The following is a 25,663-nucleotide window of genomic DNA, read 5'->3' as shown; positions in this document are numbered from 1 at the left end:
TCTTGCATTCAACCCAAATGCCAACTTGAGAATTTTATGTAAAAAGTTGAGTTGCCCACGCTCGGATGACCTCCAGATGACTCTTGCATGTAAACCCCCTGTTGAGCCATTCCACATACTGTGAGCACAACTGCTGTTGCTTTTTCCAGCAAGTCGATTTGGATGCTTTCAGCTTTATTTCACTCAAGAGACCCCTGCAGTCTCCGCCATGGACACATTTTCTTGCAGTCTGCTTGTCTGCTCCTTCTTGATTTTCTTTTTTCCCCCCACTTTCTTTAATCCTAATTTAAAATGTGTGGCCTACAAGTTTCATTTGAGGCTGTTGGACATCAAGTCCCATTCATCCCTTTAAAATTCATCCCTTTAAAACACTCTGAAAGGAAGGCAGACAATAGTTAGCTTGGCTGGGTAAATGGTTTGTGACCCGAGTCTGCCATCAACTGCCACTACTGTAGATGCACAGTAAAAGAGCAACATTGGTTGAATACTGGAGAGGGAAGGCAGCTGTTTTGCAGCATAAGCTGGCCCAGAGAGCCAGTGCAGGTCAGAGTCAGTGTGTAGGCGTTTCGTAATTTACTGCTTGTGAAGCGCTCTCTCAGGGGGTTCCTCTTGGGTTGTGTTACCAGACATGGTGAAGATGAGACGGTTATGTTGTGGTTCACCTCCAAGTCTGTGGGAGAAATCGAAAGGGCACTTTTTGATGGCTTCTTTGTGGAAACGGTTCTGCCATGTGACGGTCAAGGATCCACATATGTTGCTTTGAAGAAAGAGAAATGTTCCTTTGTATTCAAGGAAGTTAAAAAAAATGGAAATTTGGGAAATTGTATATGTTGGGGTTTGACAAATCATATTTGTTCAAGCAAGTGTGTTGCTAAACCCCTGTGAATGTTGCGCCTATGATTCTGTCACGACTGCTGCATTACTGTTGACGTTCATTCTTCAGATGAGACTCAAGTCTCCACTGGTTAGTGGCCAGGTCTGAATAATGCATATTAAGTAATGAGCTGCCCAAATGGATCAGTTGGTAGTCAGTTAGCCTGTGCATAAAGCAATCAATTATTTGATCAATAGCCCTCATTTGGCCGTCATACAGTCCGGCTGCATGAATGGGCCTCTGGTTGGACTGAATTATTTACTACACACCAAGGAAAATGGAGTGTCTGGTGCAACTAACTTCCATGGCGTGCGGCTTCCTTTACCCAGTGGAAGTAATGGGATAGTGTGGAGCAGTAGCTTTGTTTTGCTGAGTATTAAATGCATTTTTTTTTTTGCGTAGAAGATTTAACAGTTTTTGATCAGTCATCCACTAACTTGAGTTTAATGTGTAGTAATATCACTATACACATGTACAAAAATGGGTGTTCATCAACATCTATCGATATTTTATGAACATATGATTCAATTTCAATACCTTGACTTAAAGTGGAATAAATCCTGGACACCTGCCTAACTATGAGTCCACACTGGATTTTTTAAAAGCACACAAAGTACATCATGAGTTTCCAGTAAAACCGTTCCCAAGTAGTGTACATTAACCTCCAGACAGAGAAGCGTTTGAAGTGCATGATACACATGTCTCCAAAACCGACATCGCACCTTCAAAGTCTTCGATAAAAGATCCATGCTGCGCGTCTACTGTAGTACTTCCCGAACACTTTTTAGATCTTGGTCGGCGGTCGGGCTTCAAGACGGCGGCGGTTTGCCTTTGTTTTGGTGCTAATTAGAACCGCAACATGCGCCGAACACAGATTTCGCCGAAGGGGGCAACGGTGGGAACCTAAACCGATGCCTGGCGGCATTTCCACACAGCGATAAGCCCATATGGTGGAACAAGTGAAGTTTAATGCCGCCATCTCTGCTTTTCCCCATGGGACTCTTAAAACAGAACGTCTAACTACCTGCTAGGAAACAGCGAACCGCCTGAACAAACAGGTCAAAATTTAGATCTGAACTGGCGGCGGCGCGTCTAAACTTGCACGAGATTTTCTGTTTTTTAAAAAAAAGAACCTTTTAATCTGTCAAAAAACTTTCTGCCTCCCTGTCATTAGCAGAATCTATAAGTATTCTCAATTCCCAGTCCGATGTCTTAAACCCCCTTCCTGCGGTAAGTGGCCATGTTTCCTTCTTCTAATTGCTTCCAGCCGGTCGGAATCAGACCTGAATGGTTGTCTAGGTGTTAATTGGTTTGAAGGACTGCTAACAAGGTACGATCTGTAGAGTGGTGAATGAGGAAGGTGGATGTGGCCCATAAATGGCACGATAAGGCCTGGCTGCTGTCATGCCTTGTTTAAAGGTGTTCTGGATTGTGTTGGCCATTAGGGGGTCGAGGAGGAGGGAAGCCCTCCATCTAGACTTGTCTGTGTATCAAAAGGTTTGGGTTACATTTCGAAACAGTGATATTTCAATTCCCAGTCACAATTGTTGTCATCCTCAATGAAACCTCTATTTATTTATATATATATAACCTCACTTTATTGATTTATTCTGTGATCAGTCCATGTCTGCCTGTATTAGTTTCCCAATCTGTCAAATCTAATGGCCTCAAAACATATGAAGATCCTCTTGAGATTCTTGAACTGAAGCACAGGAATAAAGCAGAAAATTAAGTCTCTTGCTGGTCATGCAACCACCCATCATGCTTCCATAGAAAATTGCCATCATCTTCCAGGCTTCTTTGATAGTCAGTCATCGCAATGTAATGGGCCAAACTGGACTGACATTTGGAGGTAATGGGCAGGAGATGGAAGAGAACTATTGGACAATAGTGAGACCTGCCATCACCTATGGTTTGGAGAGGTCATCATTGGAAATTACTTTAAAGAACATGCTAAGGAATGAGTTTATGAGAGAAGAAGTTTGGCGGTGACAGAGATCAGATGGTTTGGAGATGTGGAGATGAGTGAGTGGGGCACGTTGGGTGAAGAATGACGTTCATGAATGTGGTGAGTGACGAGACAAAGGTTGTGACCAAGTACCGGCTTCTAGCTAGGAGGGCGTCTGGACACCTGATTCTTGACCGTAGCTTGGCCGCCAGATGCCGCCATATACCAGCGAAATCTGGCGGTCGAGAATCAGGTGTCCATTTCTTCATGTTTTGCAGACGCCCAGACGCCCTCTTAGCTAAAAGCCTGACCAAGTACAAGAGTATTTCACCTACTCTTGGGAATGGCATCTATAAATACATGAGCACATGAAAATGTTAGTTGCTAAGAGAAAAAAAAAAAAAGTAACTCATGAAAGCTGTGAAAGATTAGGATTTTATCAGGGCACTGGAAGTATTTCTTGATTCATGAAAAGAAATGAGTTTGCGGTGCTTCAACTCTCGATAACATGATCCACAACTGATTTAGATTCATGCCACCATTCGCATGCCGAGTGCTCAGCCATCTTATGAAGTGCAGATCTTTGTTTTTCCTCTTCCCACTCTTCCCTACTCTTCATCTCCCCCTCTCGATCCCTTGGCTGAGAATCTCCTGGGTGATTTATATAATCCTTTAAATTGTAGGTGAATACTAAAAGTTGACTTTTTAATTTGAAGAGCCTGTGTAGGGGAAAGCTATGTGTTGTGTATCAGAATGAATTTAGCCTCGAGGCTGGCAACTCTCACAACTATTAGTGAAGTCTTGACATGTACTCCTGCGATGACCTTGATGAAAAGTTTGAGATCGGTTCAGAGTCTTGTTAGCTAACCGCCGTGGTTTTTGATCTCCCTGCTGCCACGAAGCAGAAGCAACATAGTGCTGATGAGTCTTGGCAGATTTATTTGCTGATGTGTCGCAACAAAGAGTAGTTAGTTTTTTTTTTTTTTTTTGAACGTTGTAAAAATTGAAGGTAATCATCTACTGACTTCAGGTTCAATATAATACGCCCGGGGACTTTCCAGACTTCAATTTAAATTGGAATGTGTAAAGCAATTAAGAGAAGTTTGATCTACAGTCTGGACATGTTGTGGAGACTGCAAATCCAGTGTTTGATTGAGGTTGACTCTGCAGAGTGAAATTAAACCTCAACTTCACCTCAGTCATCCCTTTCCACTCATTTGACCCTCATCCAATTTGATTCAGGTTTTAGTACTTCTACTGCTATGCATGGATACGGACTCACTGAAAGGACCAACCATGAGTGTTCTTGACCTCTTCTTTTTTTTTTTTTTGGACCCATACCAAATACACTGAATTATTTTCGCTGTTGGAAAATAGAATGTAAGTCAGAGTCAGTAAGAGCACTTGAACTGAAATGCCATTGAGTTGACCGGATCGTTCATGCTGGAGGCCGGTCGATAAAAGTGAAGTACATTCTGTACGTTTTTAAAATGAAGTGCTGTTTGTAGAATCACATTCTATTCTATCTCAGGTGGCGCTCTCTGTTTAAAATGATGTGAGGTTTGATTGAAATGGTTGCTCAAACATAAGGATTTTACAGCATAGACTGGCATCGAGTGGGCTCTGACAAAGCTTCATGAAGCCTCATACACACGATCACTGTCAAATGGGCTTTTTCCAAGGATGTTGGTCTCCCGTGAGTGAGTCAATGATCTTACGTTCCAATACGTTGCTTGTTGACACTGTCCTCATCTACCGCCTCTGGAATGCGCTGCCACATTGCACAACGTACTCTAGTGCAGAACTACCATGAGCCACAACCATGTTTGTATGGGGTCGGGCAGTTCACCTGAATTAGATGGTGGCTATTTAACTTGTTTGTCACTGAAACACAGCTGTAGTTGGACTGGTTTTATTCAGTGGGAATGAGGATTATCATGGAAGGGAGAGACGAAGAGACAAACTGACGCATGTAAGGAGAAATAAAAAAACCTTCACCTTCACCTTCTTCTGCCGCTTATCCGGGGTCGGGTCGCGGAGGCAGCATTCGGAGCAAGGAAGCCCAAACTTCCTGATCCACACAAACCTCCTCCAGCTCTTCCTGAGGGATCCCGAGGTGTTCCCAGGCCAGACCGGAGACATAATCTCTCCAGCGAGTCCTGGGTCTTCCCCGAGGTCTCCTCCCGGTAGAACATGCCCGGAACATCTCCCCAGGGAGGCGTCCAGGGGGCATCCGGATCAGATGCCCGAGCCACCTCAGCTGGTTCCTCTCGATGTGGAGGGGCAGCGGCTCCACCCTGAGCTCCTCCCGGATGACCGAACTCCTCACCCTATCCCTAAGGCTGCGCCCAGCCACCCTGCGGAGGAAACTCATCTCAGCCGCTTGTATCCGTGATCTCATCCTTTCGGTCATGACCCAAAGCTCGTGACCATAGGTGAGGGTGGGAACATAGATCGATCGGTAAATCGAGAGCTTCGTCTTGTGACTCAGCTCCCTCTTCACCACGACGGTCCGAAATCAAAAAACACCTAAGTAATAGGTCCTCATACATTTGGTCCGCAAAAATTAGGATGCACTCGGTTCAGATTTCATACTCAGATTTGCCCCCTTCAGTCTTCCAAAACAAGCTCATCCCGTAGTGGCTCCGCTCGCCGCAGATTCTCAAGGTCGTGCCAAGGAGAAAGTGCCGGAAAGGGACTTGGTGCCATCTGTTAAATTTGGAAGCAGGCTCGAGTCGAGAAGAAGGCAAACTTCACCCATATACAGTATGTTCACAGTGAAGCTGTTGATGACACGTCATGTTTTCACAGCTGATGGTTGATGCGATAAATACAGACGTTCACCTTGTCTGGCATCGCTTTATTTGTTTTTACTGAGGTCAGCTCGGGCGATGGCAATCGCTTGAGAAAATGCCCTCCGAAATTCAACAGAAGAAATAACATGACGTACAATAAATCAATTAGCCTTTCCCGATATAAGTGACAGCCACCGAGTTTTCTCTCCAAACATAAATATTGTTCCACCCACAGAAGGAGCTGCAGTCATGGGAAAACTCTGGCCTGTGCACAGCGTCAACTCCCCCCGTCGCCAAGTCAACCTAACCAGTCCCCTCGCCACTCTCTGGCTAAGTAGCCCACTGGCTGTGACATCTCCATCTATCACAGCCTTGATAGGGGCTTTCTTTAATTACACCCTTCTTTCTTCTAGTAGATCCGTATCTCTTCTCTCCCTCTGTCTTAACAGACTCCCATCCATCCGTCCGTTCTTAAAGATCCCTTCTAGCAAAGGCTATAGCATGTCACTGTCCCAATGCTCAGGACTCAGTAAGTCGATCCAACAGGAAATCAATATTAGGGCCTAATGCTGAATAATTGAGGTTACGGGAGTTCAGCGGCACTCCCCAGACGTACACCCCCCCACCTCCTTTCAGTACTGTAACCTCCCATAATGCACTGGGTAGAGTGCGGTTTGTTCATTTGCCCCATCTCCTTTTATTCTGAGCAACATCAGTACATTTATTTCAGTTAGAGTGATCCCTCAGTTTATAGTCCTCTGAAGGGTTTTTTGACAAAAGAGATGCCAATTGTTGTCACAAAATACGCTTTTAATAATGATAAACCTGCAGTGATTAGTTTCTTGTGGACATCACAACAGAAAAATTATATTCACACAAAGACTGAAGATTAAATCAAAGTACAACACTTTTGAATTTTTGAAGACTTCAATGTACAACACAGTAGCTAATGCTTTTGTTTGATGCAGATCTTGTCAGCCACAGTCTGTGCACCTCCAGAGCGTGTGAAGAAACAGAAGAGATTGCAGCCTGGAGTGTTGCGTGCACTAGAGGGCACAAGCTGCCTTTTATAAGACACAGGCTGGGAGCACTGGAGGAGAGTGTTCCACCTCTGCTGAAAGACGATGCAATGAGACAGAAAAGGGAAGAATTATTGAGCCGTTGTGACAAACCGATAACAGAACGGCGCCTGTTCACTCAAGCAGTCAAGGATATGGTGTTTATTATAAAAAAGTTTGATGCAGGTTTTGCAAAATCTGCTCTTATTTTTGAAGGTGACGATCGCCTACACTAAGCTCAAAATAAATCTGTGACTGCAGCTGAAACACGACCTCTTTCAGATGTTAACTAAAGTTCAAATAAAGCCGTGTTTTAAACCATGTGAATAGAATTGATTTAGCAATGTTTGTCTTCACTGAACATCTTTTCTGTTGAATGATGAAACAGTGTTGGACCAATGACCAGATTAAAATGTTCTGGTTGTTACAAGTTTTTTTTCCCCCCAACTTCAGTTGTTGACTGTCTTGTCTGACTGCTTAAAACCTGATCTTAAAGCCGAAAGTCAGTGTAGTTCAATGACTACCGTAATCCCTATAGACTACAGAGCACACTGGAATATGAGCCACACCCACTAAATTTAAGAAGGAAAATAGATCTTGACCTGAGTGCTCCAAGATGTTTGTGTCCACTTAAAAAATAGATCTGCGTCTGTTTCCGTTGTAATGTGACGATTTTTCCTCGCAACCGCTTAGCGCAGGTGTGAAGTAGTTTTTGTCAAAGCCAAGATTTTAGACACTTATCTCTGTTCATTCTTTGTCTTGTTACAATTGTGATGAAAACACCAGGGTGCTGGTCCAACCTCAGATACAAACAAATCACAGATTATGATGTCGTCTGCAAATGTGGACTTCGGTATGACCAATATAAAATGACCTGTGTCTGACTTATGTTTAATTACTTATTGTGAAATACTAAGTGATATAGAGTGTGCCATTCAGTCGAGTAACTGTGTCACATTTGTCTCCAGATCTGGTTGGCTGGGGTTCAAAGTGGTGACATTTACATTTTAAACAGCCTCTGGACCACTTAGTTCCCTGTGTTGTGGGTCCATGGCTCTGGGCTATTGCCATGCTAACCCCAGGCCATCCCATGTGATGGAGGCACCAGGGAATATTTTCCGCTTCAGTTTCACTCTATGGAACATTTAGGTTTCTACATACAATATATGAACAGTCTTTGGGACACATTCTTCCTAATAGGGTTTTCATTTAAAATATTTTTTTGGGAAAGCATGGTGATGAAAATAACTGAATGAATTTCAATGATTGACTGGAAATGGCAATATTTTTGCGCCTCACTTAACAAGTTTTCAAATAATCCTGGTTATTTCTGTCTTTGTCCCCTTGAATGAAGGAATTTAGTTTAGTTGATACGGGAAGTTGAAGGTAATTCAAGTAATGACAATCCTGCTCAGTGGCTGTTGGACACAATGTTTTCAAAATATATTGTGGTATTCATGGTGAATTTAATGACCCATCCAGTATGAAACAGTAATGTCCAGTTTTCTACAAGGATTGACAACAGACAGTTGAGGACCTGAAAGAAGTTTTTTTTTTTTTTACTACTTTATTACTCTCTGTTGGCTGCGTGCACAACAAATGAAAGATCGAAATGCGCTTCCCCCTGAATGACTCTGAGTTTTTCTCATGCTATTGTCATGGGAGACGAATACTAATACACAAAGTGTGACTTATAGTTGCAGTCACATCTGCATATCCTGTCTGTGTTTTTATGCGTGAGGCTGTCCCTCGCCTGTCTGGCCTTACCTCTGAATTTAAAGCAATGCTGGGATGAGTTCAGTTGAGAGTTCAGTAGCAGGTAACAGTTCCTTAAGGATTTACTTGGCCAAATTCATCTCTTAGATGCTGCTCAAGACAACATTAAATAATCAGTAAAATGAGTCTTCATTTATTTTAAGAGGTAGAGTATATGTTGAGAAAGTATGTTTCTCAGTCTGCATGTAATGCACAGTACTTTATTTACTTCTTTAAGACACCATTATGGTTTTGGAATTGAAGGGTCAGAAGTTAAAGGGCAACTAATGTCCAAATCCAACTTTCCTGACTGATGCGTTTCATGTTTCAAATGTTGCAATCCTGCTCTCCTTGATGCAATAAGCCCCTCATCATGATGATGCTCCTTTTTGAAGTTATTGCTTTTTAAAGTTCTCCCCGGTCTGAATTTACGGTTATGAAAATCGGGTTTTTTATCACGTCACAACAAAACCTGACTCCGCCTCCAGCGTGGCAATGACCCCGCCCACTTCCTCACTGGACAGAGCCATGGCTGCTTTGCATTAGATCAGAGATGTAATGGGACATGGTCTGTCATCAGTTTATTTTGAGACAGGTTTCAGCGACATCACCTTCCTCCTGTCCCCTGAAGGAGGAGCTTTATGTATTTTCATCTCTACAGAAACAAGTGTGCAGACAGGATGGTGCACGTCAGCGTGTTTGGACTGACGAGGAAATGAGGCTGTGGCTGTGTGAGATTTTAACTCTCAACTGTGGAGTGTATGTGGGTGTTTAAGAGTTTCAACAGGCGGGGCTTATGCACATTGATTTATAGAAATATTTCAATTCATAGAGAGTTTTGTGCATACTGTTCAGTTGGGTCATCAAGTCTTTATTCATAAGTCTTTAAGTCCTTCATGTTTATGGAGCTTCATTGACTGATAAGTCATTGTTGGGTGTGAAATTGCTGGTAGAAATCTCAAGTTTTCAAAAAAAAATTGTAAGGTACTTATAGTTTCTGTTTGATTCAAGTTTGGAAATTAAGTTAAAATATTTTTTGCTTTTCTGTGATTCTCGGAGAAATATCCACTAGAGGGAGCAGCACACAGTCAAAAGTTTTCGAGTTTGACGACGACAAACTCAGAAACAAATAAAGCACCTGTGGAAGAAGTATTGTTAATACACCTCTTGGAGGCAGCGTTGTTAGAGGCGATGGTCCGTGAGGCTGTTGAATATATCGGGACTGGAGGACTGGAGGAGAATTTCCACCATTATGTCTTCTTTGTGTCGCATGAGAGCTACGTGTCGGGTAGTAACAGCAGCACGGCCCCCATGTTTTCCGGTGGTACTGCTTCGTTTGGTCTGTATCCGTAGGCTTTTTGGAAACTTGAAGAAATATGGATGAAGAAATATGGATGAAATGAACTTCAACATTATAAGCTGTCGGTGATGACTTTTCTTTCTCGACTGTGTCGACTACTACTTGCAGCCCTAAAATAAATAGGAGGATGCATTCTATTTTCTGACTTATCTTTATGCATTACCTAGCTTTGCTGTGTGTGTCATCATCTCAGGGTGTGCTGCTCTTCCTTCCCATCAGCTTCTGCTTGACAGCAACTGAAATATGCATATGTTTCTGCAGCTCGGCGGGGTGCCATTTGAGGGTTATTTGGAATGCCAGCAATGGCAGGCCAGAGCGCAGGAGACCTATTCTCTGAATATTTGATGGTGTTAATGAGCGGGAAAAATACAGGACTAAGCACTTTGTTGGTCCACATGCTCGGAATAATGGACGGAAGTAACAAATGAAATATTGAAAACTCTGTCATAACACTGCGGAAAGATGAAGGCGCTTTGTCCGGAGTGACGTTGCTTAAGGTCATGTAACAGCTCCGTGTAAAGGTCACGCATTATTTGAAGTGAGCAATAAGGAAAAGACCATGTGCTGTCACTGAGGTGAAGAGTATGTGTGTCAGAGCTGCACAGAAAATTGATCTTTCTGCAAACAGAAGAACAGAATAAATGCTCGAGCGTTCTGTGACGGCTAGTCGGTGTATCTGGAAGACGGTGAATGCATGAATGGACAGACGGAGGGATAGATGGATGGAGTGCAGGTGAATGATGAAGGGTCATGGCAATTGCTCAATAAGTTACCTTGGAGTTTTTGGTCGAGTAAGTGGCTTTCGGAGCTTTCACCAGCACACCAGCCATAATGACTGTGTGCCCTTGATACCATTTATAAAATGAAATGATGATGAATGCTTGCGTTGGAAGAAAAATATTGGTGTACACAGCTGCAAAAAAGAAAAGTGAAGCTCTCATTTGGCCATTGAATTCAAATTCACACTGATACTCTTAACACATCTTGGTTGCCAACCTGTTGACTCTTTATTTTTGACTCGATGCCACTCAGAAGTTACATCTTCTTGAGGCTGAGAGACTTTAGTTATGACTTAAATCCTTTTCATTTGTCAATGTCTTGCAGTAATTCAGTATCAAACACTTTCCACTTGATAAAAGCTGTGGGATTGTAAGCTTTATAACAATATTATAGCTCTATCAAGAGCTGAATCAACAAACAGATGTAGGTTTAAACTCTTTAACATGTTTCCAACAACAAACATTCATCATTCCTTGATTTGTATATTTCTGTTTTTCTACAAGGTATGTTTTAGCCTGTGTGGTGGGACTAAGTGGTCTCGTGGTCTTTTCAGTCGTGATAATACTCACAGGATGTTTTCGAGTGACACCTATGTCAGAAAAGACAAATCCACACTGGCTTTCTCATTAAAATAAAATCACTTTCCAACTCACTTTTCATATTAACTGTGATTTGCACTCGACAAGTCACACCTTCACGCCCGGAACGTTATCCTCTTTGCAGATGTTGCATGTGTTAAGTGAACTCTGAAGTTGCCCACCCATTAGAGTAGTTACGGTAGTTTGAGATGCACATATCAAAATCATATCAACAGTAAAAGGACCATCAAATATGGGTTAAAGCACTGTGTTAAGTAAGTCCACTGAGCTAAGCAACAAATACATTTTTGATCATAGCTTACTGGGAAGACCATAAAAAAAAAGACATAGCATTTACTGTGGTCAAAAAAAGGAAAATGTTATTGAACTGAAAGGTGTGAGGATACATAGTGTGGCGTTATGATCACACATAATATGTTTGTTTAGGATCTTGTTTTTACTTCATGATGTGAAATAACTATGTATGTATATACTGTAGGAATTATGGGCTAACTCCTGGGTGAAACTTTTTGTCCAGTGTAAATGTATTCACAGCACGCAGTACACTAGCCCAACTTTCGATGTGCTTTTTAATTGAAAGTGTGGATTGAGCTGACAGGTTTCCTGTGGGTTGACTTATGTCAGCCGTCCTTTCCACTCAGCTGTGAAAAAGCTGTCACGGCAGATATGGATTAGCGTCACAGCATCACAGTGCAGGTATTACATGTCTCTGGTGGCATTGGCAGTGCCGCCCGTGACTACTAATATCCCTGGATTTGCAGCATCCTCACAGGTTGATGAACACTCGGGACAGTGGTTTTGTTCTAGTGCCAGTACCCCGGCCTGGATCTGGTCTTATAAAGGAGGCGACGGGCTGTTCCGGGCGAAGGAGGGGGGGGGCTATATAGAAAGTCGAAAAGGAGCAAGGTTGTCAAAACAGCTCCTCATCCCCTCTGCTGCTTCCTATCCATCTCTTCTTGTACTCCACCCTTGATGCCAAAAGGCGGCAAGAGATCAAAGGAGGCTCACATGAAAGGCATCCTTGAGATTCGGGGCTTTTTCAGCAGCCGGTCTGCCTGCTCTCACTGTTACAGATATGGAAATGCTGAATCCCGAACACGACCTGTGACGAGGCTTCGCTGAATGCCTGGCCCCGTCTGGCTCTCTCTCTTTTCTTCAGAGTTTCTCCTCCACCCCAGTTCATCTCAGACATCCTCCATTCTCTGCTATTTTTGCTTCTATTCCGGCCGCCCTAGGGCTCCGAGGTAGATAGTGGTTGATTGGCAGCTGCTGTGACAGGCAGTGGAACCAGCTAAGAGTGGATGAGTGTCAGCCTTGCTCCAGGGGCTTAAGGTAGCTGCAATGGTGAAGCTCACTACTCAAGTGGTTGAGGCCCATGAAATGACTTTTTTTTTTTTCTTGCTTCTCTCAATTCAAGCAGAAAGCGAGGTTCTTCAATCAGCCCAAAGGTCATTTTGATTCTTAGAACTTAAATATTTCTTTGACTCAAACCAGTCCAGGAGCTCTGTGTCTGGTTATCCTTTTGAAATTGAACTTACTTTACCATAACATCTTTTATTTGCCGGTACGCACTCATTCATAGTATTGACCCAGGTGGATATGTATATAGGAGTTGTGCTGACTTTTTCTTTGGGGACATTTCAGAACACACTTTAACCTTTCATAGGTGACAATTAGCAGTGCCTCATGAAGGAGTAATTCTCTCCTTAAGTAGATTGAGTCACTCGGAGCTTAAAAAATGTTTGGTTTTTCTTGATGGTTCATGTTGAGAAAGCTGATGACAAAAAAAGGATGTTGTTTTCTCAATGTAGTCCTGAGCTGGCTCCATTACATGGCATGAATCATCAAAACTACGCTACTTTGGAAAATACTGACATAACTTTTTGGTCATACTCCTCGACACTACTATCACGCTCACTTTAGGCTGTTGAGTCTTGTAATTCTCTTTAAATCCTCCTTTCAGGGTCTAGCCTTACTTCCCTCTGAATCCTTCCCTTCAGCTGTCACACTCTTTAGCAACGCTCCTTCTGCCTCTGCTTTAAAAAAGTTTTCCTTCACTGGGTAAACTCCAGAATTCACCTCAACAAAGTGAAGCAGCCATAGGGGGACGTTAGAAATGAGGATGACTTGTCTTGCTTGTGAAATGCAAGGGAGAAACGTCGCCACAGGTGGAGCCGTGATGGGTAAAGTTCACTTCTGTTCATCACAGATGAGACAATGGGAAGAAGGAAAAAGTTCTGAAGGGGATTAGATGGGGAAAAAAAAGATTGTTCTACCTGCCTCTATTGTCAGTTGGTGTGCAATGTTATGTCATGTGAACATGGCAGCGAGCACCTCCAGTTCTGTGGGCTTTGTTTGAGTATCTGCATTTGACAGATTCAGTTTACATAGCTGGCATTTCTCATTAATTTTATCGTGAAATAAATACCCCTCGATTGAGATGGCACAAGACGCAAATTCCTGGAGAAGAAAATGTCTTCCCTCTATCATATGAAATAGAATAGATTAAGGCAAAGTCCCTGAACGCACCATCAGGAATTTCTGTGGCATAGATATGCTGGAATTGTGACAACGATCAGATGGTTTTGAAAATAAAAGATGCTGTGGGCCAATGTGTTGTTGGTTCTCTGTGTGGAATGAGAACCAGAAAGATCATGTTTTTGTCTTCAATAATTCAGTGGTTGGAATTCAAATGCATCATTAGAAGAAAGACTGGAAAACCAGCTTTTAGATCAAGCAAGACAATACAACTGGGGCAAACACAAATGTATACGCTCGACAACAAACCAGTCAAAAGCATCACAAATGTAGCGAAATAGGAATATTATGAAGTAATGTACTGTAAACAGCATTTGCATGCAAGAACTGATACATTCACTGTTAATCTTTCCTTGTTTTTTTTTCCCCCTACATTAGCTTGTTGCTGTATATGAGGAGCAGGACCCTCACAATGGTGGCGATGGAACAAGTGCCAGCTCCACAGGCACGCAGAGCCCGGAACCATTTGCTGGCGAACTGAGTTCCGCATCAGCCTTCCAGCCGTATCAGGCCAACAGCGAGATTGAGGTCACACCATCAGCGCTGCGATCCAGTAAGTCCCAAGAAAGCTTACGTTTGCATTCAGCAATCCTCAATAGTTCATGAGTCTTGTGAAAGTTTGGGATGCCAGTGCTGTGTTGAGTTAGACAGTGACCTTGCAATCCTGTCCAAGTGATGCATTCAGGTGACAGTCACGAAGCTGGGGACTTGAAACCAGCCAGCGTACATACAAAGGTGGCAACCAAGTAAAACATAACAGAAAAAACATGACGGATAAATATTCAGACAGATGGTCCATGTCTGTGCTTTCGATTATGTGGGGTCATTTTAAAGAAATACTACAACTATTATGTTTCAGGTCAGTGAAAAAAATGCTGCCCACATTAGTTTATAGTGGCTTTGCTGACATTTAGGGGTTGGGAGTAACCGGGGAGTCTTGACATACTGCAATGGTGAGAAACAGTCTGGACTTGGAGTTAACTTTTCCTTAAGTGCTGAAATTCTTGCTGAGGGTGGACTCTGTTACAGTCGGGAACCACTTTGGCAAAGTTAACAAAATGTTTGGAATCTCCTCTGCTGTCAAAATGTCAGCTAAAAAAACACAAAAGCTAAGTAAAGAAACATTTTTTTTTGCTACAAATCTAAGCCACAGTAAAGCGTGTGTTACTTGACATGCTTCAGGTGCTCTGCGTGGAGTCGGGTGTCTGTCAAGAATGCGGACTGTGTCCAGGGAACGACGGTCGGGACAAAGACTGGCAGGTAGATGCCAAGACAAAGGAAGGAAGTGAAACTCACCTGGGTGCTCAGTTATGCTTGAGCACGATCATGCTTGCCAGAACAAAGTTGAGTTTTTTTTAGGTGAAAGAAAATGGCAAAAGCCAGTGTTGCTCATGTTCACACTGCATGACTGCGAGCCAGTCAGCTGCTGCAGAGCTGTCTTCAACTTGAAGGACATTCAAAGACAGTACCGCGTTATGTAAAGAACATATTCAGGCGTCTCGCAGGATGGCGCCGTGGAAACCATCTTAAAGGCCAAACAACTTTCTTTCGGGCTGCAGTTCCAAACTTTGTTTCCAAGAGTTCGATACGCTGAACCACGATACAGTTCCTTCTGTATGAAATTCAAATCATATCCGGTAAGCAAATAGAAACATGTACCACAGTATGACAGGTACAGCAGTTACAGCCATCATCCTGCACCGAATAACAAAATAATGGAAAGTTTGTGGATAGGGCACTTTCCCAACGTCAACATACTGCACCATGGGAGTGAGGATGGGTTGCTTTGGTACTCAAGTACCCTGGCGAGGTTTCCAATTTGGAGCATCCAAAATTATATCTCCTCCACCAGCCAATTTTGGTCTTTCCGAATTGCCATGAACACATGGCAGAGTGCGGCTGGACACTGTGGATTGGTCGCTGTAGAACCACTTGAAACCATGGGGGCAGTGTTGCTGTGTACCCGATGTGTAGCTCTGATGAGACGCGAAGACATAATCATAATGGACATGTCTGTCCTCCAGTCTAAATATATTTAACAACCTCACCGATCGCCGTTTCGATCTTTTGTGCAAGAGGTACATGATCCATACTTCTTCCACAGTCGTGTTTGTTTCGGAGTTTGTTGTTTTTGCTTTTCACTGTGGGCTGCTCCCCCTGGTGGATATATCGGTGAGCAACAATACTAGCGTAAAGAAGGCTTGTGATCAGTCATGGCATTTTAAATGGATAGGTACAATTTCCAGCATACATGGGCCTTTATTGGGAGTTGTTTGATCCTCAGAACTACACCAGATGCAGGTGAGTCTCTCCTGCACAAATCCAGGTTGCTCAAATCCATGTTTCAACAGCTGGATCGCTAAATATTTTTCGAGGAATTAAACTGATCTGCAGCACCTTTCTAGCATTTTCGGACTAGTAAAATAGTGTCTTTTATCCCTTCCTAAGCTAACACACAAGTCTGACCTTGAGCGTCCTTTTGACCGCACATTTCTGGCAAAAACACTGCAACTCAATCGGCTGTGCATACAGTCATATTGATGGTTATGTGTAGAGCAATTTCCTCTGGATAATGATGGTGAGGGAGGTGGATAAGACAGGCAGACCAGGGACTAATTGTGTAAATTCTTCCGACAGACTGGCAGGTGAGGCCGGCGATGTGTTCTGTTTGTGATAGTTTGGTGAAGTGCAGGATGCATGAGAGACTGCATGCTTGTTTAGAGGAGTTCTGCTCCTCGGAGATCGGCTTGTAATGCACCACTCCACTTACAACTCCTCATTTCAACTCTAAACACGCGTCGGATGTTTCTGTGTGAGGGGGGCTGCATCTTTAAAGCAGCAGACAGTCTGCCTGACTGGCACTTCTCTCACGTTGATGCAGCCAGATGAACAGGTAATAGCCCCTCCCGAGATGCAGATGAGAAGATTACTGGCAGCAATTTTGAAAATCAGACATCAAAGGGAAGCGGCGGCGCCCGGAGCTTTGGTGCTCCGAGTCGGAGAATTATGGCTATTAAAAACCATCATCGTCTTAAGCCGTATTGATTGTTTTTCCCCTTATACGAGCCTCAAAGTCACAAACTCTCCCTGGCACTTTTTATCTGCCCTTCACCTGCCCCCCGCCTCATCCTAGGGAGCACATTTCAGAGCTCCGTGCCACGCGGCACAGCGCAGGCCAGCCTGCCAATAATTGGATTTGAGATGAGATGTAAATTACAATAATTGAAAGTAATTTTCCTGTAATTATACAGACGCCAGTGCTGGCTGTCGCTCCTCTCAGCGCTAAATTAAAATCTTTGATAAGAGATGTCGCATAAAACTTGGAATAATCACAGCAGTAGAGGAACCTGTGGCTGAAATTACCAGCTGCTGGTTGGCTATTTTTGGAATTACTGCCGCCTGGTTGTTAATTGGCCTATCGTGATCGCCAAAACTTTTGTTCCGAAAATTATGTAGAGAAGAGAAGTTCTGATGTTCTCAGTGTTCCTTGTAATACTATTTCCTCCTAGTTCACCATGGAAGCTTGTTACAAAGATACAAAGAAATACAGCTACTCCTACCTACTCCTCCATCCATCCTCATCCGCCTGTCTGTTGCCGGGTCGTGGGGGCAGCAGTTTCAGAAGGTCACACCAAACGCTCCCTTCTCCCGGACAACATCCACCAGCTCCAACTGGGGGATCCCGAGATGCTCCCATGTCAGTGTAGAGATATAATCCCACTGCCTAGTCAAGGGTTGACCCCTTGGTCTCCTCCCAGCTGGCCGTGCCTGAAACACCTCTAAAGGGAGGCCTCCGGGGGCATCCTCATGAGCCGAACCACCTGAACTGACTCCTCACAATGCAGGGAAGTAACAGCTCTACTTCGAGTCTGTCCCGAGTGACATAATGTCTCATCTGTAAGGAACAAGCCCGCCACCCGTCAGAGAAGACTCATGTCAGCCGCTTGTATCCTACTCTTACTACCAATGAAACTAATGCATTAGTAGTAAGATCCTTGTTTTTTATGAGACACATTTTCACATTTAAATATAATATATAATAAAATATAATAGTTTTTTTTATCCTTTGTTGATCCATTGTTTTGTCAAAATAAAGGGGGCTATATCATGAAGGCAGACACCTCACCAAAAACTAGACCCAGCCTTGGTTACACTGACTAGTATAAAAAAAAAAAAAATATCAGTCATAAAATATTGGTTGCTGATTTTCATCTTTAGATATATTAGCTCAACTTCCGCACCTCTTTCGTGAGGTACTGCTGAACAAACTGTTATGCTCTTGGTCTCACTCACCATGAGGGTACATGATTTAACCCCAAAATAAAGTGACGGCACAATGTCTGTGACATCAGGAAGCCAACAAGGCTCTTAATATGTTGTATTTACAGTGGTTTTGATGGCAACAATGATGGACTCCTACCAACAAATCCTAGTCAGAAGAAACACCTTTATTGCTGACTGCTATCGGAATATCGCTTTTCCTCACACTGGAATCTCGAGTCAACCCTTGCGACCAATGTGTTTTCTCCCGGGAAAGTGGTCATGTGGTACTTGAGACTCAGTTGTGACCAGTGATAACCTCAGTTTGTCTTGAGGCAAAAAACCCCCACTTTAATCCAGCTCCTCCACCTTCCTGCCCAATGTTCCATGATGGCTACAGTCTGAGTCACTAAAGTGCAGAGATGTGCACCAGCCATGTTTAACAGTGGTGGGAGTCCCATATGTTTTTCAAGCCCATGAAGAGGTCTCATTATGCGTGTACGAGGGGAGCGATTAGTCATTATAGATAAACTAGCCGGTTGAGTTTGGAATCACACGCTGCTTGGACTGATAGCAGGACCTTAATTCTTATCTTCCCCATCTGCCCTCCCTCACTCCCACTCTCCGTGGCGCCGCAGCCTCCTCTTTCATCTTTCCCTTCACCAGTGAGCAGGTGATGCAGTAGGACATCAGGACTGTGATCACGGAGATGATAACTCCAGCACTTTACATCAGTTGATTGGTGCTTACGGCCGACACAGGCGCCTCACGTACTGAATCGGCCTCAAATGAATCAGATGTGCGTGTGAGAGACCAAGAAGGACCAGAGAGTTTGCATCATCTTCATGGAGCTGCGTGTGTAGCCAAGGATGTTAGCAAAAACACAGAGGTTCATCTTCAATTCAGTTGTGTTCCACTGTTTTTAGGTTCATTTATTTTAGAATGGGAACTTTTTTGTTTCAAACCAGTTGCAAATTCCATAATTATAATAATTAAAAAAGAAAAAAAACACCTTCATTACTATACAAAACTGATGCTAATATATGTATATATATATATATATAGACTTAGACTTAGACTTTCTTTATTGTCATTGCACAAAAACATATCACTATATTATGGCAACGAAATTTCGGTCCAATGTCCAAAAATAAATAAATATTAGATAAATACCAGTCAAGAAGATGTACAAATAAACAAATGAACAGTGTTGCAGCTACTGTCTAACTTTCAGCAGCCTGACAGCACCAGGAATGAAACTATTCCTGAATCTGGTGGATCGGATGCTACGGAACCAGGCAGGAGGGAGAACAGTGCATAGTGGGGGGATGAGTAGAGTCCGCGATGATCCTTTTTGCCTTGGATAAGCAGCGATCATCTGCTATATCCTGGATGGCAGGGAGCGGGGTCCTGATGATTTTCTCCGCTGTCCTCACCACCCTCTGAGACTTCCATATTTTTATATATATATATATAAAATAGAAAAATACTATACACCCCAAACATGCCTTTATTCAAGTTTACTAAGCGGGGGAACAAGCCTAGAAAATGGTAAATGTAAAAAGCCGCCACCATTTCTCACTTGCTTTTATCATTGGAGAAGGAAATTGCCAGGAAGGCCTCCATTCCTCTCGTGCTGAAGTTAGATTCCTCTCCGTTATTTATGTCTGCTTCCAGATCTGATCAACCGCTGTTTGTTTACTTTTTGTTTGTCTCCTTTGTGCTGCAGTGGCATGATACTATCCATTGTTGTGACAGGTTTTTGAGCAACTCCTGCTGAGATTGAGAAACGTTTTCTACCCTTAAAAAAAAAATACAGAAGGCGTCACTCTCTGATTCAGTTGTAAGTTGATTCCGCGAGCAGCTGATTCATGTTTCACGGTGAAAATCTTATGACACTGATGCAGTCGTGGTGGCACTTTCTTCAGTTTTCAGACAGTGATTCTCTCTCTCAGTGTATGAAACTGCTGAAAGTGGCGCTGATGCTTGTGCCGGAGTGAAGTACACACTCAGCAGAGCGCATGTTGGGATTGTGAGCTCATCATCGTCAGCAAAGTCATCATTAGCAAGTTGAAAGCGCTTTTAAACCCTTTAGCCTCTCGTGAGACTTTGAACTGCCTTCTCCTACCTGAGTTAGTGGAGGGGCTATTACTTATGTCCACTCTTCATCATACTCGCGCCCATCGAAGGAGTGGGAGAGCCGCGACGTGGGCGTCCAGTTCATCATCGCCCGGAATATTGCTCATAAAAAAACACTGGCTGTCATAACATCATCCTCAGCTTATTATTGCTAATTATTTTAACGACAGGCTTGGTAAAAAGGGAGAGAGGGTGCTGCGGTAATGTTGTGTGAAGTGCTCGGGGTGTCAAAAGTCTCCACTCAGCACCGATGGGACTGTGGTACCAGTTCCACCATTATTTCTCTGAGAATCCCAATAAAACCTGGCGAGAGTCACTCATGGCTTGGTGTGTGTGTTTGTGTTGACTGCTTTATTACTTCCTGCGCCGCACTGGTGTCACCCTCGGATCAACACAGAAGCTGTGAGGTCCGAAAGGAAACAAAGTCCTTCATGCTTTCTGGCACACTAATGTAAACTCTCACGGTGATTTGTTTTAACCCCGTGGCAGAGAGCATGAGAAGCAACGCTGCGTTTATTTACACTCACTCTTGTGTCACCTCGGCACCAGATACTTGGCAGAAAGGAAGACTTGAAGGGGATATATCTTTAGTGCGGCGGGTCAGGACAGTGACTGCTAACATGTCTGGAAAATTTCAGGAAATTTAGCTTCAGCTTAAACATAATAGATGACAGTTGCAGTGCAAGCACATGAAAACAGGTTTGAATATGATACTGGAAGAGATAGTAAGCAACAGCAGTGGTGTGAGGGGAAACTTGTTTTGAGATTTTTGCCCAATAAAAGTCACAAAAAATATTCATAAAATGTGCCTCGCGATATTGGACACCTAAATCTCTGCCAAAAAAGATGGTCATGGTACAAAAATGTAAAACTCTCATCCAAATATTTGATGCCACAGGGACAAAAAGGGATTTAAACATTTTTATTGGCATGAAAAACATGACAGCAGGAAAAAAAAGGATTATTTTTAAATAAATGAATAAAACATTTCAATAATCAGAAAAAAAAGAACAGGTAACGAAATGAGGAATTTTTGGTGGTTGTAAATTGTCTCTATTATAATATTATTGTCAACATTATTTTGACCAAATTCATCATCAATGTAGATCATAAAAATAATGCAAGTACACCCTTTAAAATGTAATGTAATGTGCTTCTATTACTCATCAGTATTTTACAGTTTAATTTAAAAAATATATATTTTCAAGATAAATATCTTGAATTGCAATCATAGTCTCCGTTACAACTTGACCAAAATATTTCCATACCAGTGCTGTGGCATTTGACTTTGCAGTCATGTTTTTCCTCCTTTAATTTCTATAACAACAACAACAACAACAACAACAACAACAACAATAATAATAATAATACTCCCCGCTGTCTCGCCAAGTTTCTTGCTGAAGGACTGGCTCAACTGCACCCGAGAGGTGTCTGATATCGTGGACAGAGTGAACCCTCCTGTCAGCGGGTGAAGACGTCAGCTAGTAAATGAGACAAAGTGAGTTCATTTTACGATGAATTGACTTATCAGGCCTATACAAAACAATTGTAAGCATGAGTTATGTTCAAGGCTAATACAGTAGCAAAACAGACATATCTGGATATGGCAGTTGAGTGTGATGATTGTGTTGATTTTGACAGCTTGACTGCAACTAGCATAGTAATATTGTTCTTTTCTGTTCATGGTATCTCACAATAAAGCATTTTCATCTCAGTTATTTGTCATTCGAAGCAGGTCTTTCAAAATGGGATCAGGCTAACAGAGTGTGCCACATTGTTCAGACACCACTAAACCCCGTGGTCATTCCCCGACTTCTCTTGACCTTAGCGTTCTGATCAACTACTCATCTCTTATTCTGAGATTTGCCCCATTTGCACAGGTACCTGGAACGCCCACATGTTTCTGAAAACATAGCGCAGCGGTGCGGTGGTTTGAGCAAACTCTTTTCCGATTGTTGCCTGCCCAGAGTACGCCTTCCATCTGTTGCCATGGCACTGGATGTCAACTGGTTCAGCTGCTGCACTTTAGAATTACTCACGGTTCATAGTTATAATTGCATTCTAATTTCAGTTTTGAAAAAAAAAAAAAAAAGAAACCCAAAACAAAACAAGCAGTTGTTTGAGCGTCCGTTTGGATCACATTAAAGCGCTCGGCACTAATCCCACTCATATATTTGTGTCATTATTTTCACCGCCTTCCTCAAGTGAGGGAGCTTATCCCCAAAACTGGCATCAAAAAACAGGGAGAAAAGAAATGAAGAGGCTTAAGAACAAAAAACACATCTGCGTAATGATCTTAATGATGGTAATTGCACATCATATAATGAGCACAATTATCGTGGCTCTTTGTTGAAGTTGAAGATGTTTGTTTAAAGCAATCAACTAGCAAGTGAAACTGCGTCATTTGTCCCGTAGGATTTTGGGAGTTGATTTGTATTGCAGTTGACACACCAAAAGAGGGTCACTGCTTGCCAAGGGCAGTGTCTACTGTCATGTTCAGCCCACAAAGGGATATGAGCATTTAGCATCTCTTTGTCTTTGGACGGCAGGTCCCTGTGGACCGGAGAACTCTGAGGCTCCTCCTCCTCCTCCTCCTCTCTCATTCGCTGAGACGGACACCCCTGAGAGGTTCTTTCACCCATCAATATCCTTAGATGCCAAGACGCCACGTGCACTGCAGTCATGGATACAATGGAGGGAATTTGTGTGTCTATAGTCAACATTCGTTCATGAGGATTTGGACCTATTGAATTGTCTCTAACCACAGTAGATCAAAATGAGTGAGTGAGCACATAAATCTTCTTTGCTACGTCCTCTATTCTGTTTCACTTCCTCCTCCTGTATTTCATCAGCTCCACAAAGATACTGTGCACCCAACACGCCGCAGAAATCCCCGGACCCCGCTCCCTTCAGCATTCCTATCTCCTCGCTCGCAGAGTGTTTTCTTTGGCCGACAATCGCCACTTTGATCAAAGTCAAAATATTTTCGCGCAGTCAGGGTGATTTATTATTTTCCTCATGGCGTGCTTTCTGCCTGCCATTGCGGCACAGTGGACAAATTAATTTGACAACATGTGGGACTTCCTTTAAGACACAGAGCAGCTCTGGAGAAACTTCCTGTTGATGCACAGACAGAAATATTTGACTCAATGAGTCATAAAATCAGAGAGGACCTGTTTCTTTAACTGAGACGTAAAAAATAAATATATTTTGTCAGGCATTAAAAACATCAGACCCACGCATTATTATTGTTATTGTATAATGGTGTATATATATATATATATATATATATATATATATATATATATATATATATATAAAGAGATGATGCTAAGGGTTCTGTTGGTTCTGGCCCTTGCACTTCTTCTCTCTCATTTGCAGCAGCAGGGAAGAATCCAAAAGTACAAGTATCGAAATGTGTCAAGACATGAAATACGTGCCAGACTTTCATCATAGCGTGACAGTTCCATTTCTCCCGAGTTGCACACATTCTTTAAGGTTGTTTAAAACGGATTACGCCATGCGAGGTCCAGATCACTGTGAAATAAGAACCTTTGAAGGGTAAAAAAAAAAAAAAAGTCACGGTTTAGAGGAGAAGTTAAAATAGTCTGCTGTACATTTTCAGTTACCTGCAAGTTTCATCATCTTATTGTGTGGTCAAGCGGTGCCAGTTTCTATCAACTGGTGAAACTTTAAACCTTTCAAAGCCTCCATTTACAACTGGGGAGGTTAAAGGTGATCTTCCAATGAAACACCAGACTCTTGAACTATTGCTATCACATGCTAATCTGAGTCATGCAGTGATGGAAAAGGATTATTTGATCATTGTCAAAGGATGTTCATGCCTCACGCAATGACCAGTTACATGTTTAGCGCTTCAAGACTGTCTGAACACTCAACATGCTAGCAGATGCTTAGAAACGGAAACCGAGGCTCGGAAAAATTGCACAATAGAAGATGGGAAAACATAGATGGTCGAATGAGTTTTTGCTCCGGCGTTCAAATGAAAGGGTCTGAATGTGATGTGAACAACACAGAACACTTAAGGGGAAGTAGAGACTCTGCTGCAACACAAATCTTGGTGATGTTTTAACAAGCTAAAACCTAAACAGGAGCTAGTAATTTGGGGATTTGCTGTGACATTTTGTAAACTTCATCTAAATATGTTCTGCTAAAATTTAAGATGTTTTGGTGCAAGGCGACTTGAGTACTAAAGAAAAAGAGAAGCACACAATAGAACCCCTTCAACCTGGTTTGAGTCCAGCTTCATCCTGTTTGGACATTGTTATGAGTTTGTGGGTTTCCTGCAGGTTTCCTCTCATTTTGTATGTAGTTGACAAAATATTTCGGATGTGAGTGTGTTGGTCTGCTCTTCCAAACCTTGGAGTAGTGGGAATAAATGGACTCACTTTAGTGACGACAATATTGGCTGACAAATGTAGCAAGTTCTGTATATCTCAAGGTCACCGCCAACGACACACAACTCTTATGACCACTTGTCTCCAGGATTCTTTCGTTCATATCATTCATGTTTAGTTTGCGTCTTCATGCATGCACACACACATGCACAGGTTTGCCACACCTCTTTGTGGGCTCCACTCATTGCCATAATGCTTTCCCCAGCCTCTCACCCTACACCTAACCATCTAATACTAACAGCTAACCTTAACCAGGACTCCGAAGCAAACTTAAACCCAATTATAATGGCCAAGTTATTTGGAATTCTTCATCTTCAAATGGAAGTTGAAATTCTGGGGTCTAGAAAAAAGGCCCCACAAGGAGGTGCTTTCCCGAAATTGGTCCTCACTAAGCCAGATAAGCTGAAAGACACACTTTTTTGTTTTCTGTGTGGGGACCCCTCAATTGACATAATGCCTTCACCCTTAACTTGAACATCCAAAAGAAATGGCAAACCGTAACCAGGACTCTGAATCAAACTTGCAGAACTGGGCCAGTTATAATAAACTACTTTTATAGATGTTGTAACCCTGTAAGCCTTGTGAGGACACGCGCGAGTCTGTCCAGCTGTTGATGTGTGTGACCAATTCAAGTGATGTTCACTCAAAGCACAGTCTTCAGTTCACATCTGTTTCCAAATCCTATATTTAGGTTCCTTGCGAGGGAAAACCGGTGGCGTTTCTTGTTTTGTCTTCTGCGCTTTGTTTCGCATCCCGGTAAGAATAGGTCTCTGTTCTACTCTCTGACCTCATATGTTACGGTGCTTGAGCGATTCAAGTCGGAATGGATTCTGGGGTGAATGAAGTGTTTTAAGATTAACAAAGCGACTACCCCTAACAGAAATGCCTGGCTTCATTGGACAGAAACACATTTACTCCAGACGTCTGAGCTGTGAACACATCACTGTTTCGCCAGCTCGCCTCTCATCCCGCACCGCAAATGTCTTCCTTACGATTCTCCACAGTAGATAGTCGAAGACTTGAAGAATTGCTCAGTGAATCTGGTGAAAGTTTGTGTTGGTTAACTTTTCTGAAAAAAATGGCAGTTGAAGTTAAGATGTTTTGTTCACAGGAGAGGAAGGAGCCGTTCTCACGGCTGG

The 25,663-nt window shown here is 42.7% G+C and overlaps 1 protein-coding gene across 5 annotated transcripts in view; it reads left to right on the top strand.

Moving 5' to 3' along the window:
• The window catches only part of LOC128755422 (partitioning defective 3 homolog), a 336,729-nt gene that overhangs the window by 78,942 nt on the left and 232,124 nt on the right, over positions 1-25,663 (top strand). For all 5 annotated transcript variants that reach the window (XM_053858871.1, XM_053858873.1, XM_053858870.1 and 2 more), the window contains exon 3: positions 14,086-14,260. In XM_053858871.1, the coding sequence (XP_053714846.1) occupies positions 14,086-14,260 (175 nt within the window). The remainder of the gene's footprint in view (positions 1-14,085; positions 14,261-25,663) is intronic.

Source organism: Synchiropus splendidus, chromosome 3 (genome assembly GCF_027744825.2).
Source record: "Synchiropus splendidus isolate RoL2022-P1 chromosome 3, RoL_Sspl_1.0, whole genome shotgun sequence".
In the NCBI taxonomy this organism is placed as follows: Eukaryota; Metazoa; Chordata; class Actinopteri; order Syngnathiformes; family Callionymidae; genus Synchiropus; species Synchiropus splendidus.
This window is presented reverse-complemented; position numbering and strand designations above follow the sequence as displayed.